Below are 17,167 nucleotides of genomic sequence, written 5' to 3'. Positions count from 1 at the left end.
AGTCTCCGGGGCCTGATGGTCTACATCCCAGGGTACTGAAGGTGGTGGCTCGGGAAATCGTGGATGCGTTGGTGATTATTTTCCAGAGTTTGATAGATTCGGGGTCGGTTCCTGAGGATTGGAGGGTGGCTAATGTTATACCAGTTTTTAAGAAAGGTGGGAGAGAGAAAGCAGGAAATTATCGACCAGTTAGTCTGACCTCAGTGGTGGGAAAGATGCTGGAGTCTATTATAAAGGATGAAATTACGGCACATCTGGATAGTAGTAACAGGTTAGGACAGAGTCAGCATGGATTTATGAAGGGGAAATAATGCTTGACTAATCTCCTTGAATTTTTTGAGGATGTAACTCTGAAGATGGACGAGGGAGATCCAGTAGATGTAGTCTACCTGGACTTTCAGAAAGCTTTTGATAAGGTCCCACACAGGAGGTTAGTGAGTAAAATTAGGGCGCATGGTATTGGGGGCAAAGTACTAGATTGGATTGAAAATTGGTTGGCTGATAGGAAACAAAGGGTAGTGATAAACGGCTCCATTTCGGAATGGCAGGCAGTGACCAGTGGGGTACCGCAGGGGTCCGTGCTGGGACCGCAGCTTTTTACAATATATGTTAATGATATAGAAGATGGTATCAGCAATAACATTAGCAAATTTGCTGATGATACAAAGCTGGATGGCAGGGAGAAATGTGATGAGGATGTTAGGAGATTACAGGGTGACCTGGACAAGTTAGGTGAGTGGGCAGATGCACGGCAGATGCAGTTTAATGTTGATAAGTCTATGGTTATCCACTTTGGTGGCAAGAACAGGAAGGCAGATTACTACCTCAATGGAATCAATTTAGGTAAAGGGGCAGTACAGAGAAATCTGGGTGTTCTTGTACATCAGTCAATGAAGGCAAGCATGCAGGTACAGCAGGTAGTGAAGAAGGCTAATAGCATGTTGGCCTTCATAACAAGAGGGATTGAGTATAGAAGCAAAGAGGTTCTTCTGCAGCTGTACAGGGCCCTGGTGAGACCACACCTGGAGTACTGTGTGCAGTTCTGGTCTCCAAATTTGAGGAAAGACATTCTGGCTATTGAGGGAGTGCAGCGTAGGTTCACGAGGTCAATTCCTGGAATGGCGGGATTACCTTACACTGAAAGACTAAAGCGACTGGGCTTGTATACCCTTGAGTTTAGAAGACTGAGAGGGGATCTGATTGAGACATAAGATTATGGAAGGATTGGACACTCTGGCAGCAGGAAACATGTTTCCGCTGATGGGTGAGTGCTGAACCAGAGGACACAGCTTAAAAATACGGGGTAGATCATTTAGGACAGAGATGAGGAGAAACTTATTCACCCAGAGAGTGGTGGCTGTGTGGAATGCTCTGCCCTAGAGGGCAGTGGGGGCCCAGTCTCTGGATTAATTTAAGAAAGAGTTGGATAGAGCTCTCAAGGATAGTGGAATCAAGGGTAATGAAGATAAGGCAGGAAGAGGATACTGATTAGGACTGATCAGCCATGATCATATTGAATGGCGGTGCAGGTTCGAAGGGCTGAATGGCCTACTCCTGCACCTATTGTCTATTGAATTGTCTAGAGTCAGTAATAAACCATTGCTTTTTCTTGTATAATGGCCCTGGCTTGGGTCCAAGAAGTACAATTTTGAAATCTAAATACGATGTAAAACAAAGCATGACCGTAGCAGTTGCCACGATACTTCACTTTCTAAATTGGGGATTTAATACATAAAAAGGAGCCAAACCTTTATAAATCTCTGGTTAAGTCTCAGCTGGAACATATCAGCAATATCAGCAGCTTAGAACAGGCACATAAAAAATTTACCCATCTGATACTAGGGATAAGGAACTTAAATTATGTGGAGAGATTGAAGCAGCAGGAATTGTTCTCCTTATGTGCACAATAGGTAATATCGATGAGTAGAGTTAAGTCTTTAGTAAGGGGGTCAGTAGCCAGACATCAAAAATTTATAATTATTCGCAAAGGAACTAGAGAGAAATGAGATTAAACTCTAATCACACAGGTTATTAAGATCAGGAATGCACTGCATGAAAGGATTTGCAGTGGAAAACAGCTAATTTGTGAGGTTATATGAAAATGCTAAGGTCTGGGACTATATTGGACAGCTCTTTCAAACAATTAATACAGGCATAGTGGGTTGAATGTCTTTTGCCATGTAGCAAGTATTTTTAAACTCCAAAAGAGTCTTCATATAAATAATGAATTAGTTTTACAAATATAAATTCAAATGTAACCTGGCACATTAGGATTTTTACAGACAGTAAAAACAATAGGTTCTTACTAAGTGCTTTGTTTTAACATATTTTTATGTGAAATTAAGACCTTTATTTGTAAACCACTGTAAAAGGAGTTTTACCTGGCCAATCCACCGTAATCGAGTCCCTCCTCTCCCCTAAATATTACATATAATCGTCTTCGAAGGTCATAAGGTTTTAAGGCCATGATCTGTTCAAAAAAATCATTTTTACTAAGGCTTTGTTTTGCATATATCAAAAACAGTGAAACATACAACATAAAATTGCATTTTTCTATAAGGAATAATGGCCAAGTTTACTGAAATTGAAGTACTGGATCAGAAATTTAAGTGTACCACAGCAGTAACTTTGGCAGGTGTACGCCAACAGGGCTAAAAAAATAACTTGTGACTTTAATAAATCATTTGAGTCAGCACTGGTGGTCATAAGGGGCACATAATTCTAATATAATTGACAGGATTACTTGGCAAGGACTTTCAGGGTGATAAATCACAACTGTGCTACGACAGAAGTTGGATGAGTGCATCGTCTCTCGCTTTCTCCCTCTCGTCCCACCACTCCACTGGTCACAACATAAGTGAATTTACTATCCAGTGACCAATATGACCAACTATATACATTGTACTTCATCTATATTAGAATCATAATGAAAAGATTCATCATTTTCATCTTATTAAACATTTCTTTAATAAACAAACTCTTGATTTATTATAAAAATGACATTTGACAAAAAAGTAAAATTATTAACTATTTGAAATAAGAACTAAATATTTAAGCTTCTAAGTGTCCCAACACACATGCTAGTTAAAGAAAAAGAATCTACCTTTGTACAGTGTAATTTTGGAAAAATATCTTTGGCTAAATGTTGTTAGCTCTTGAAGATAAAATATGATAAATGCACCAGATTCAGTCTGGTATCTTTGCATTCAGAGGAAGCCTTCCACGAGCCTCTTAGAGAACTGCTGTTTTTTGTTCTTCTTCTGTTTCAGTTCTCTCACAGAATTCTCAAAAGAGAAAGGTGGCAAAGGCTGAGCTGGGGATCTTGTCTTTTCACAGGCTACATACTAACTGAACTCCAAAATGATATGAAAAAGCTACAAGTCCTGACAACATAAAACTTATTAATCTGACCTGCCATCTGTCCAAGCAGTTCCAGTCTAACTTGGCTGCTTACTTTCCTCAAGACATACAACCTCCACTATCATTTCAGTGGTCGTTTTTTAACAAAAAAAAAACGGTCCAGATATATCCTCAGTGCTTTAAACAAATAAACTTTCATAATCATTAAATCACACTATATAAAAAAGGCCCATCAAGTTTAGACTGACTAAACTACTATGAATCTACAATAGTCCCACTTCCCAGCACTTGGCCCATAGCCTTGAATGTTATGACATCCAAATATTTTTTAAAAGTTGTAAGGCTTCTGCCGCAACTACCCTTCTGGGCAGTGCATTCCAGATTTTCTGTCTTTGTCTAAAAGGAAAACTTTCCTTTTAACCTCCTGCCTTTCTCCCGGTTTTGACTGTTCAAATAAGAGTCCTTCTATTCATCCTTTCATAGAGATGTACAGCATGGAAACTGACCCTTCGGTCCAACCCATCCATGCCGATCAGATATCCCAACCCAATCTAGTCCCACCTGCCAGCACCCACCCCATATCCCTCCAAACCCTTCCTATTCATATACCCATCCAAATGCCTCTTAAATGTTGCAATTGTACCAACCTCCACCACTTCTTCTGGCAGCTCATTCCATACACGTACCGCCCTCTGCATGAAAACATTGCCCCTTAGGTCTCTTTTATATCTTTCCCCTCTCACCATAAACCTATGCCCTCTAGCTCTGGAATCCCCCACCCAGGGAAGAGACTTTGTCTATTTACCCTATCCATGCCCCTCATAATTTTGTAAACCTCTATAAGGTCACCCCTCAGCCTCCAACGCTCCAGGGAAAACAGCCCCAACCTATTCAACCTTTCCCTATAGCTCAAATCCTCCAACCCTGGCAAAATCCTTGTAAAGCTTTTCTGAACCCTTTCAAGTTTCACAACATCTTTCCGATAGGAAGGAGACCAGAATTGCATGCAATATTCCAACAGTGGCCTAATCAATGTCCTGTACAGCCGCAACATGACCTCCAACACCTGTACTCAATACTCGGACCAATAAAAGAAAGCATTTCAAACGCCTTCTTCACTATCCTATCTACCTGTGACTACACTTTCAAGGAGCTACGAACCTGCACTCCAAGGTCTCTTTGTTCAGCAACACTCCCTAGGACCTTACCATTAAGTGTATAAGTCCTGCTAAGATTTGCTTTCCCAAAATGCAGCACCTCGCATTTATCTGAATTAAACTCCATCTGCCACTTCTCAGCCTATTGGCCCATCTAGTCAAGATCCTGTTGTAATCTGAGGTTCCCTCTTCGCTGTCCACTACACCTCCAATTTTGGTGTTATCTGCAAACTTACTAACTGTACCTCTTATTCTCTCATCCAAATCATTTATTTAAATGTCAAAACGTAGAGGACCCAGCACTGATCCTTGTGGCACTCCACTGGTCACAGGCCTCTCGTCTGAAAAACAACCCTCCACCACCACCCTCTGTCTTCTCAATGTCTCGCACAATCTTAACACACCTCAATCTGATCCCTCCTCAGCCTTCTTTGCTCTAAAGAAAACAACCTGAGTTTATCAAGCCTCTCTTCAAAGCTAAAAGGCCCAATCCCAGGCAACTTGCTGGTGAATCTCCTGTGAACACCCTCCAGTACAATCACAATGTTCCTGCACACAGTACTCCAGCCAAACCAAAATCCTATACAGCTCCCACATAACCTCCCTGCTCTAATAATCTATGCCATGATTGATGCAGGCAAGTGTCCCATATGGCTTCACAACCACTCTATTAATCTGCATTCTAGAACCTGTGGACAAGCACACCATGATACATCTGTTTCTCTGAGCTTCCTAGTGCCCTCCATTCATTGAGTGCTTCCTTTTCTTGTTAGTTCTTCCAAAGTACATCACCTGACACTTTTTGACAGTTAAATTCCAAGTGCCACTCATTTGCCCAGTGTGTCACATCCTCCTGTAACCCTAGACAGTTTTCCTGACTACTAACCACCCAGCCAATCTTCATGTTATCTGCAAACTTATTTACCAATCCTTCCACATTTCTCATCTATATGGTTTATATATATCACAAACAATAAGAAACCCAGCACAGATTCCTGTGGTATACCACTGGACGTCAGTCACACAAGCAACCTTCTACCACCATGAAGCCAATTTTAGAACATAGAACAGAGAAAAGTACAGCACAAAACAGGCCTTTTGGTCCACAATGTTGTGCCGAGGATTATTCCTAATGTAAAAATCCTAGATGGGGAGTGCACAGTCAAATCATTCAGGAAAGATGTTAGGAAGCACTTTTACACAAAGAGTATTAGCTATTTGTAACTCTCTTTTGCAAATGGTAATCGATGCAAGAGCAGTTACTATTTTTATATCTAAGATAAACACTTTTTTTAAGCAAATATATGAAGTGATAGGAGTCGTAGGCAGGAAAATGGAGCTAGACCACAGATCAGTTATGATATCACTGAATGCTGGAGCAGGCTCAATGGTCTACTCTTGTTCCTATGTTTATCATTCCCTTTAGGCAATGCTGCTCCACCAGATACTTTGACTATTAATACTTTAAGTGATAAACCCATTGAAAGACAAAGCACAATTCTTTTTTAAAACAACATCACAAAAGTGAAATCAGTAAAAACATTTTGTTAAGTCTGGACTTGTGGAGTCTCCGTTCTCAGTTAAATTGATTCTGGTGGCTGCAGACATGGCTTGAAGTCATTTGTACTAGTTTCTGCCCGCCTCTGCTCACACTCGTGCACCGGGTTTTAGTGTTGCACAGTGTAGCTACGGGAAAGGGTTGGGGGGGGGGGGGGGTTGGTGAGAGTGTGTGTGCGTGTGGGCGTGCGCGTACGTGCATCCTGTGACAGAGTTAGCAGGTGGTGTCTGGGTGGGATGCTCTTTGGAGGAGTGGTGTGGACTTTATGAGCCAAATGGCATTCTTCCACACTGTAGGAATTCTAAAGACTTATGATAATGCCACAAGGGAGCATTTTCTTATTTTCACCTCAATTTTAATTCATGTTCAACTCCTCTCATTGCCTCACGTCTTACTCTTTCTGCAGCGTTCTCCAGATCCACAATCCTTCAAGTTCTGAGCACTTCTCCAACTCCGTCCACCTGCCTACACCAACCCTCATCATCCTCCCACTGATGATCTTCCCACTGGCTACCAAGAGGCTCATACTCTGGAAAACTCATTCCAAATCCCACCACCTTCTTAAAATTGCCCCTTGACTAACTCATAGTAATCAATCCTACAATGATACGAAAGCATAACCACAGAAGTCAAGGGATCCTATGATTCTCCATTTGTACAATTAATTTAACATGTACATGTGTGCAGTGTAAAAATATTACTTATGTACAGATTTAGAGGATATTCAAACACCAGTTATACAACAATGGTGTAGTCAAAACGCAAAAGGTTCTTGATGTTATCCATAATCTAAGAATTAGAATCAGCTTTATTGTCGCATGTACTCAAATGAGCACAGTGAGAAGTTTACAAGTCGCCAGATATGGCATCAACTTAGGTCCAAGGTACTTAGGATTCAGATTCTTAGGAATAAATTAGAAAAATACAAAATCATAGGAATAATTTAGAAAAATAAAGGAATAAAAAGTTCAGAATTACAGTCCTTCTACCCATGTCGACATCTATTCTCCAAACTACAAAAAGAATGAAAAGAATTAGCTTTGTTATAATAGATTAAAATTTCTCTATTCTCAAAAATGATCTTGCATTCCAGTTTGCAGATGTTAACTGAATTATCTCATTCTCCAATAATGTGCAGAACAGGTATGTTTAACATATCTACAGCTTACACACTACCATATGCTACAATTATATTATATGCAAATATGCAATCAGACCAATTTGGCTGCAATGGTTCTCTATTCTCTCATTTATGAAATTATTGAACACAATGCACGTGCCCTTATATCAAAATAAGAGGGCATACTGTCAAAAGTGACCTTTGACAGAAGTAACAGGTTGTAGTCAGTTATATCTGGTTTACTGATATAATGTAAACTGATTAAGTGAATTTTTCTAACACTGAAAAGCCATTCAGTGAGGATTCCATTTGACCTTTGAATTAAAGTTTACCTCCATCCAAACATGGATCAACTGGGCGGCACGGTGGCTCAGTGGTTAGCACTGCTGCCTCACAGTGCCAGGGACACCTGTGTTCAATTCCCGCCTCAGGCAACTGTCTGTGTGGAGTTTGCACACACTCCCAGTGTCTGCGTGGGTTTCCTCCGGGTGATCTGGTTTCCTCCCACAGTCCAAAGATGTACAGTCCAAAGATGTACAGATCAGGTGAACTGGCCATGCTAAATTGGTAATGGTGTTAGGTGCATTAGTCAGGGGGGATGGGCTGCTCTTCGGAGAGTCGGTGTGGATTTGTTGGGCCGAAGGGCCTGTTTCCACACTGTAGGAAATCTAATCTAAATCAATTATTTTAGCACGTATGCATCATTAAATTGAAGGTATACAGTGACTGCATAACAATAATTTTTCTCCATTAGTGTATTGCCTCACCCAACATATGATTGTTAACACCAATCTGAATTATTTCAAATAACATACGCACCACCCTCCATAAATTTCAATACATCCTATACTGTGGTGCTACATGTAGACAGACCGACGAGGGGAGGGGCCATTTTGGATTTGGTGCTCTGCAACGAGCCAGGACAGGTGTCATATCTCGCGATGGGAGAGAACTTTGGTGAAAGTGATCACAACTGCCTCACATTTAGCACAACCCTGGAGAGTAAAAGGAGCACCGAGGGAAGATATTTAATTGGGGAAAAGGAAATTATGACGCTATCAGACAGGAGTTGGGAAGTACAGACTGGGAGCAATTGTTCCACAGAAAGTCTCGACATGTCTGCAGTGCCCTAATTAAGGAGCAGTTGTTGCGAGTGATGCACGCATTTGTTCCTCTGAGACAGGTAAGAAGGGATAAAATTAAGGAACCTTGGATGACAAGAACAGAGGAACTTCTCGTCAAAAGGAAGGCGGCAGTTTACGCAAGGTAGAGGAGGCAAGGATCTAGCACAGCTTTAGAGGAATACAGGCTAGCTAGAAAGGAACTCAGAATTGGACTGAGGAGAGCCAGGAGGGGGCACGAAAAAGGCTTGGCAAGAAGGATTAGGGAGAACTCAAAGGCATTTTACTCGTACGTGAGGAATAAGAGAACGATCAGGGAGAAGGTAGGGCTAATCAGGGATAGCGTAGGGAACTTGTGCGTAGAGTCTGAGCAAATAGGGGAAGCCCTAAATGAGTTTTTGGCTTCGGTTTTCACCAAGGAAAGGGAACTTGCTGTAAATGAAAACTTAGAGGAGCTGGGATACAGTCTGGGTCAGATCAAGATTAATGAAGTTGATGTGCTAGACATTTTGGAAAAACATTAAAATTGATAGTCACCAGGGCCAGACCAGATTTATCCTAGGTGCTCTGGGAAGCAAGAAAGGTGGTTGCTAAGCCACCGGCAAGGATATTTGCCTCCTCACTCTCCAAAGGAATTGTACTGGAGGATTGGAAGGAGGCAAATGTTGTTCCTGTTTTCAAGAAGGGTAATAGGGAAATCCCTGGCAATTACAGACCAGTCAGTCTTACATCTGTGGTTAGCAAAGTTTTGGAAAGAATTCTGAGGGATAGGATTTATGACTATTTGGCAAAGCATAGTGTAATTAAAGACAGTCAGCACGGCTTTGTGAGGGGCAGGTCCTGCCTCTCAAATCTTATTGAGTTCTTGGAGGAGGTGTCAAGACAGGTAGATGACGGTTGAGCAGTAGATGTAGTGTATATGGACTTCAGCAAGGCATTTGATAAGATCCCCCATGGTAGGCTCATTCATAAAGTCAGGAAGTATGGGATACAGGGAGATTTGGCTATCTGGATTCAGACTTGGCTGGCTGACAGAAGGCAGAGAGTGCTTGTAGATGGAAAGTATTCTGCCTCGAGGTCAGTGTTGAGTGGGGTCCAGCAGGGCTCTGTTCTTGGGCCTCTTCTCTTTGTAGTTTTTATAAATGACTTGGATGAGGAGGTTGAGGGGTGGGTTAGTAAATTTGCAGATGACACAAAGGTTGGAGGTGCTGTCAATAGTATACTGCAATGCGACAGACAGGATGCAGAGCTGGGCTGAGAAATGGCAGATAGAGTTCAACCTGGATAAATGCGAAGTGATGCACTTTGGAAGGTTGAACCAGAATGCTGAATATGGGATTAAAGGTAGGATTCTAGGCAGTGTGGAGGAACAGAGGGATACGGATGTTCAAGTACATAGATTCCTCAAAGTTGCCACCCAACTGGATAGGGCTGTTCAGAAAGCATATGGTGTTTTGGGCTTTCATTAACAGGGGGATCGAGTTTAAGAGCCGCGAGGTTTTGCTGCAGCTCTACAAGTCCCTGGTGAGACCACACTTGGAATATTGTGTACAGATCTGGTCGCCCTACTAGAGAGGCTTTGGAGAGGGTGCAAAGGAGGTTTACCAGGATGCTGCCTGGACTGGAGGGCTTGCCTTATGAAGAAAGGTTGAATAAGCCCAGACTTTTGTCTCTGGAGAGAAGGAGGAAGAGAGGAGACCTGATCGAGGTGTACAAAATAATGAGAGGAATAGATAGAGTCAATAGCCAGAGACTTTTCCCCAGTGCAGGATTGACTGGTATGAGAAGTCATAGCTTGAAGATATTAGGAGGAAGGTATAAAGGAGACGTCAGAGGTGGGTTCTTTACGCAGAGAGTTGTGAATGCATGGAATGCGTTGCCAGCTGTGGTGGTGGAAGCAGAGTCATTGGGGACATTTAAGCGACTGCTGGATATGCATATGGATATGGATAGCAGTGAGTTGAGGGTGCGTAGGTTAAGTTACTATATTTTACATTGGGTTTAATTCTCAGCACAACATCGTGGGCCAAAGAGCCTGTTCTGTGCTCTAATGCAGTGGCAAGAAACTAACAGATTGGGTGAAGCTTGGGCAACTGACATGGAGATGGAGAAGAACAATCTTCTAGCATTACAGTGATCCAAAAACAAGAGAAGCTAAAAGCAGCAATAGTGCTGCCTGCCTACTCACTTTCCATTCTCTACCTAAACTATTTGGATAAGTGAGACGTGTCTCAATAAAAAGTGTGCAAATCCTCTCATTGTGTAAGCAGATATTCTGTGGAATTCTCAGTTATTTGTTTTTTTTTGTCTCTAGCCAGTAGTGGAGCAACAGGATTGTTAACGCACGAACAGTGAATCAGCTGAACGACTGGTATTTTCTCACCCCGAATACACAAAACCTAAATCTGTATACAGTGAAATGCGGTTGCATAGTTAGAAACAGTAAATGTATTTTTTTTAATTCTGTGAAATTCCAACTCAAAGTGATAGCTTAAGTCTTTGTTTCAAGTTTTTAATTAAGAACTTCAGGTACCTGACAAGCTACTTACTTGTTGAAAGGAGTCTTCAAATAAAGTCTGTCTAGATACAGTGATCTTTACATGACTGGGCAATGCATTAGACTGAAAGAACAAAGTAATTACATTACAAAAAATTACATTCACTCAATTTCTGAAAAATCTACCTCAGTAATTATAGATTCTAAAAGTTTAGGATTAAGAATAAAATAGTGTGGTGGAAAAAGAAAATTATTTACCTGACATAAATATCGGAAATGTGCCAACTTCCACCGAAAACTGCGCTCATATGCAATCTGTGGGCCCTTTGCACTGTGGAAAATTACATTTCATCCATTAGAAATAACAGAAATTGATAATAATTGAATTTTCAAACATTCTTTTGAGATACCTTTAAATAATATTGTGTAAATTTTGAATAATGAATCCTTCAAAAACAACAGACAAATCTGATTATGCAAACAGCACCAGGGACTCTGATGCATCCTAGACTAATCAATGCTTGATTTAAAAAAGAAATTGTCCATGGGATGTGGACTTGACACGCTGGAGCAGCATTTATTGCCATCCCTAATTGTGCAGAGAGTAGTTAAGAATCAACCGCATTGTTTGGATCTGGAATCACATGTGGGCCAAATTGGATAATGGTGACAGATTCTCTTCTCAAAAGGCCATGTGAACTAGTTGGGTTTTTACAACAATCGATTACATTTTAATGACTTTCGTTAGACTTTTAATTCCAGATTTTTACTGGATTCATAATTTACCATCTGCCATTGTGGGATTCAAACTTAGGTCCCCAAAAAATGACATGAGTCTTGCTGGAGTAATAGTTGGGCGATAATACCACAAGACCATTGTTTCCCTAAAACAACATGGTGTCAAAACAAATCCCAATATTACACTAAACGTATTGTTGAGAAAAACATACTTTTCAAAACATTAAAACACAATTATAAATGTTTACAGCATAGGAAGAAGCCTACCAATTCATCGTGTCTATATCAGTCCAATTTTGCTCTATATTCTACCTTTTCCTTGTAAACGCACAGATAAGTTATTTTTCAGGGTTCTTGAAAGGTTCTGCAGAATTTAATTTTACCACTCTTTCGAGTAGTGCATTTCATACCTTAATAAACTTGCGCACGAAGAGATCTCTAATTTTAGAAAATAAGAACCAGAAGCTGTAGGCATTTCAGCTCTTGGAGCCTGGTCCACTATTCTATACGACCACGGTTGATCTAATCTCAAAAGACTTCCTTGCTTGCTCCCCATATCTCTTCAACACTAATTGAAAATCTGTCTATCTCCTCCTTAAATTCACTTAATGCTCCACCCCATCCACTGGGGAAATGGATTCTACAAATTCATAATCCTTTGAGAGAAGTAACTTCTCATCTCTGATTTAAGTCTGCTACACCTTATCCCAAAACTGTGACCTGTTTTTCTAGACTGCTCTTAAGAGAAAACATCCTCTTTACGTCTATTTTGTCAATCCCCTTTAACATCTTGTGTACCTCAATTAGATTTCCTCTCATTCTTCTAAACTCTAGAGAGTATAGGACAAAACGCTCAATTTCTCTTCACAAAACCAACCCCCTCACCTATGGAATCACTAGTGAATCGCTAGTGAATCGCTTTTGAACTGTCTCCAATGCAATTACATCCCTCCGCAAGTAAGGAGACTAAAACTGCTCGAGGTGTGATCTCATTAATGCCTCATAAATTGCAGCAACATTTCCTAACTTCTGTACTTTATTCCTTTAGTAGTATGTGCCTCAAAATTCCATTTGTCTTCCTTACTATCTGCTGCACCTACATATTCGTTTTGTGATTTATGCTGGAGTATATTCAATCCCTCTAGAGAAAAGCACTCTGAAGTTTCTCTCCATTTATACAGTAAGATTCCTTGCTGTTCATCAGACCAAAAAGCATAATCTCACATCCATGTTAAACTCCTTCTGCCAAATTTTCTGCCCATTCACCATATCTATTTGTACATTTATTTCTTTATCGCAACTTAGAGTCCCATCTATTTTAGTATCATCTGCAAATTTGGCTATAGTACCTTCTATTAGTCATTAATATAGACTGTAAATAATTGGGATCCTAAGGATTGAATCCTCTGGGACTCCTCTACTTACATCTTGCTAACCAGAAAAAAAATCCATTTATCCCATGCTCTACTTTGTTTGTCAGCCTATCCTCTGTCCAAGCTAATAAATTACCACCAACCTCTTGCCAGAGAGGATACTTTTCCCTACTTATTTTTTAAAGAAAAACCTTCAAATTTTGAATGCCTCTATTGTTGTCTTTTAAGCTTCTTTGCTTTTAAAACAATCCACATGTTTGCAATTTCACCCTAAGTGAATTTCCTCATTCCTAATACCATCCAGGTAACCATTCTTTTAACCCTCTCCAAGGTTCTAACAGCTTCATAACTGTACTACTCATACCCAACAGAAAACACTAAGAAAAGAAAGAGTCTTAATACTACCTCTGGAAAATCACATTGCAATTTTTCTCTCCAGTCAGAAAAATATCTTTCACTACTTACTAATCTGCTTCCTATCCCTTTAAAAATATGTGCTTTTGTTACCTGTGTGGAGATGGAGTCCACATTATAGGAGGGATTGCAGAGGAGTTTTACCAGAATGTTGTCTGGGCTGCAGAGATTTACTTAGAAAGAGAGATTGAGATTATGAAGTGACAAAGATGTTTTCCTTGGAGCAGTAAGTGAAGCAGGTTGACAGGATTTAGATATATGAAGCTGTGAGAGGATGAGAGGGGGTGAGACAGGGTGGAAAGGAAGCAAAATTTACCCTTTGATGGAAAGATAAATGACCAAAAGGCATAGGTTTAAGCTAAGGAGCAAGTGGTTTAGAGGAGATGCAAGAAGGTAGTGGGAATCTGGAACATACTGTCTGTAATAAAGGCACAATCTCTCACTGCATTTACAAAAGTATTTAGCTGTGAAACTTCAATGCCAATACATATAAAGTTGTGGGCCCAGTGATGGAAAATGGTACTGGAATAGTTTTGTTTGCTTTTGACTGGTGCAGACTCAGTGGCCTAAAGGGCCTGTTTCTGTGCTGTAGACCTCCATACGGTTATGAAGTACTTTATTAATTTACTTTAGAATATCCAGTTAGATTCATAACCCTCTCTGGTATTTTAAATAACAGTCAGTTTAATTAGTCTGGTAGCTATTCCTGAAAAGTCCATGGCTGTCTAAATGAGATTCCATTTTGCTCTTTACATTGCACATTATTCGCATCCGCAATGACTTCAGACTGATTGCCCTGTCATTAGAATGCTCGTCACTTTTCCGTTCTTATTTTTAAGGAGAATTGAAACAACATGGTTAGATATTCTTATATCTTCAGCTGAACTTTCCTCAGCAATTTAGATGACTCAGTGATTTCAATCTATTGTTTTCTATGTATCTTTACCTTTTCTGTATTTTGACTCCTTCCTCCTGCATTGCAACATTAATTTTTCCTCTTCATTAATATTTATTCAGTCATGTTCTCTGCCTTTTTTTCTGAATAATTTGCCCTATCATCCCGTTAACTATCCTTTAACTTCTTAAAATGCTTATAAAATTGTTTTTTGTAAAACAAAATATTGTGGCTCCCACCTTTTTGGCATCTATTTAAGTTTTACTTTCAAATTAACATCTTAATTTATCTCTCCTGCTTTCTTGAAGGCACTTGATGTAGATTGAAGCATGTGGACTTCTCTATTAAATGGCAAATGATAATTCTTCCTGAAGCACTAAATGAAAATGTTTCAATCAAGTGATAACTGAAGATTGTACATTATGTAAATTATATAGGTAAACATAATACTTCTTTATACATAGTGACATCCTCTCTCTGTACCTCAAAATGTGAGAAAGATTAGGGAGTATTGTCCAAATCATCTAGCTGCTTACAAAACATCAACTTGAATCATACGAAAAGGAACATTACATTTTTGGAAAAAACCTTCTTTTGCAAGAATAAATGGTCGTGTAAGAGCTTTCTTCCTGACTCTATGAATTCAGACTGCAAATTAGTGAGGGATGCAGAGCAAGACATTTCTAGTTTATTCATTAAGCGGTGCTGAATTAGACAGCCTGAACTGGTCTGACAGCAAGGTGGCAATCAACACAATTCAACATCGCGAGCTTAATATTCAGAAAATTAAATGTCCTCTGACTAAAGGTCACAGACCTGAGACACTAATTCTGTTCTTCTCTCCACAGATGATGTCAGACTTGCTGAGTGTTTCCAGCAAGAATAGTGGCTATCTGAATGGGACATCACGTAAGTTTAAAGCCCATGCAATGAGATCTCAGTGAAACGAGCAGAGAAAATGTGGAGTGCAAAAGGGTAACAATAAGAAAATAGCTGGGCAGAAAAAGAGCTGTAGAATTAAAATCTTTTCTCAATCTGTTTTTTAACGTTTTCACCAACATTCTAAGAAAGTTACACTTCTAAGAATTTATACAAAGTAGTTTAAATATTAAATCAATTAAAGAAAAACATCTAAACTATTTCTCAAATATAAATTACAAAGACCTAACTTTAAAAAAATGTCAATATAATTAGAGCATGATTTCAATACACAAAGCTTTTTAATTCCTACAACTTTGATGAAGAATAGGACTTACACTGATGATTTGCCTGTACGGGGATCTTGAAAGGTAGTTGTTCGAGTGTTGTGATCAACAAAATAACGGACACCTTCCCTTGTGTATCTAATTTCCCAGCCTTCTGGAAGGGGATCTTCATTCTGTAAACTGCACAAATAATGAATCATAAAAATAGGGAACTAAAATTAACTACAGTCATAGAACATACAAGGTTCAGAGTTACATTCCTTTCTCTATAAAGCAGGAAATTGTCAGATAAGGATAAGCTAAGGACTAGAAGGACCTAACTTCTGCCTGAAACTGTCCATGCTTCTCCCTTAAATGCCAAATTTCCCACAGTTAAAGACACAAAGCAGGTTAAATCAGAGACTTCCAACCTCACTAAAATATTTAATTAGCCAATTCACCTCTGGGAATGGGTTGGCTAAGTGGCCAATGTCACTCCCCATTAAAAGGTAAGTTTGGCTTGGGTTCAAGCTTCAAGATCTTTCTATCTAATCCTGAGAAACTGCATGGTGTGGATACCAGAATAATGCCTCCTCATATGAGACGACAAAAACTAGGGGACAGAGAGTAAGAAGAAAAGGCTTACCTTTTAAGAAAAAGGTGAAAACTATTATTTTCTCTCAGGAGGATGTGGATATTTTTTTTCCCCAGAAGGTAGTGGATACTGGGTCTCTACATGTTTTCAAGGTTGAATTAGATACATTTTTGATAGACAAGGTAGTGAAGAGTTTTAAAGTACAGGCAGGAAAGTGAAAATTATGACTACAACTGATTAACAACAATCTTACTAAATGATGGAACAGGCTAAAAAGGGCCAAGTGGCCTACTCCTGACTATATGTTACATTCAAAGTCAAATCAACTGTTTGGGAGTTAACTTTTATTACAAGGTCATGTTGATAGAATACTTTTCTTCCCAAAGTTAAGTCTACTACTATTTTTTGTTATTATCTTGCAAATAATTCTCTTCTGATAATCGCCTCTAATATTTCTTCTGTTCTTGAAAACAATAGAGAGTCTATATTTTTCTTGATTTTGGATTGTTTATCATTGAACAATCCGAATCAGCAGCGTAAGTCACAAAACAAAATGTATTTATTATCGATAACTTCTAAATAATTCCTGAAGTAAAACTATGATAAGTCAGCTAGTTATCTGATATAGGAAACAAAAAAATTTGATTTTGAGCTGTATTAATTTAGAAATTAACAAGTCACCATAATTATTTAATATTTTAGATTTTCATAACATCTTAAAGAAACAACACAGCACATGACTTTTACGACAAACAATTAATGCTTCAAAAGCTTCTGTTGAAACAATTATACAAGTATGCATTAAGCTTTCAGTTGGAATTAAACTATCAAGATATTTATTTAACTATGAGTATGCTTACAAGATACTTACCCCTGTGTCCTTGGATCCTCCCACTGAGTGGTTTTTGTATTATGATTCACAAAGTAAACTCTATCATTTGCATCCACTCTCCTTTCTGTCACAGAGAAAAACAAAGAACAACTTTTATTTTTCATTCCTCTATTTCCTTCAAGGTAGTTTAATCTTGGTTTTGTTTTGGTTGAGGGAGGGGGGAAGCAGCACTGGTATTCGTGAGGTCCAATGTAGAAACTTGTGTATTTTCACCAATTTTGTTACTCCACATTTCTCCTCCTTGATCTAACCCAGTGTAACAA

At 39.3% G+C, this 17,167-nt stretch overlaps 1 protein-coding gene across 4 annotated transcripts in view; it reads right to left on the bottom strand.

Moving 5' to 3' along the window:
* Positions 1–17,167, bottom strand: part of wwp1 (WW domain containing E3 ubiquitin protein ligase 1) — a 161,450-nt gene that overhangs the window by 32,954 nt on the left and 111,329 nt on the right. For all 4 annotated transcript variants that reach the window (XM_043688142.2, XM_043688141.2, XM_087986505.1 and 1 more), the window contains exons 12-16: positions 16,884–16,968; positions 15,490–15,618; positions 11,072–11,144; positions 10,866–10,937; positions 2,382–2,470 (exon numbers count right to left, since the gene is read on the bottom strand). In XM_043688142.2, coding sequence (XP_043544077.1) covers positions 2,382–2,470; positions 10,866–10,937; positions 11,072–11,144; positions 15,490–15,618; positions 16,884–16,968 — 448 coding nt within the window. The remainder of the gene's footprint in view (positions 1–2,381; positions 2,471–10,865; positions 10,938–11,071; positions 11,145–15,489; positions 15,619–16,883; positions 16,969–17,167) is intronic.

The sequence above is a fragment of the Chiloscyllium plagiosum genome, unplaced genomic scaffold (genome assembly GCF_037043375.1).
Source record: "Chiloscyllium plagiosum isolate Xiang-an unplaced genomic scaffold, Cpla_swu_hap1 HiC_scaffold_4, whole genome shotgun sequence".
NCBI lineage: Eukaryota > Metazoa > Chordata > Chondrichthyes > Orectolobiformes > Hemiscylliidae > Chiloscyllium > Chiloscyllium plagiosum.
Note: the sequence above shows the minus strand (reverse complement) of the source record. Positions and strands in the feature narration are given on the sequence as shown.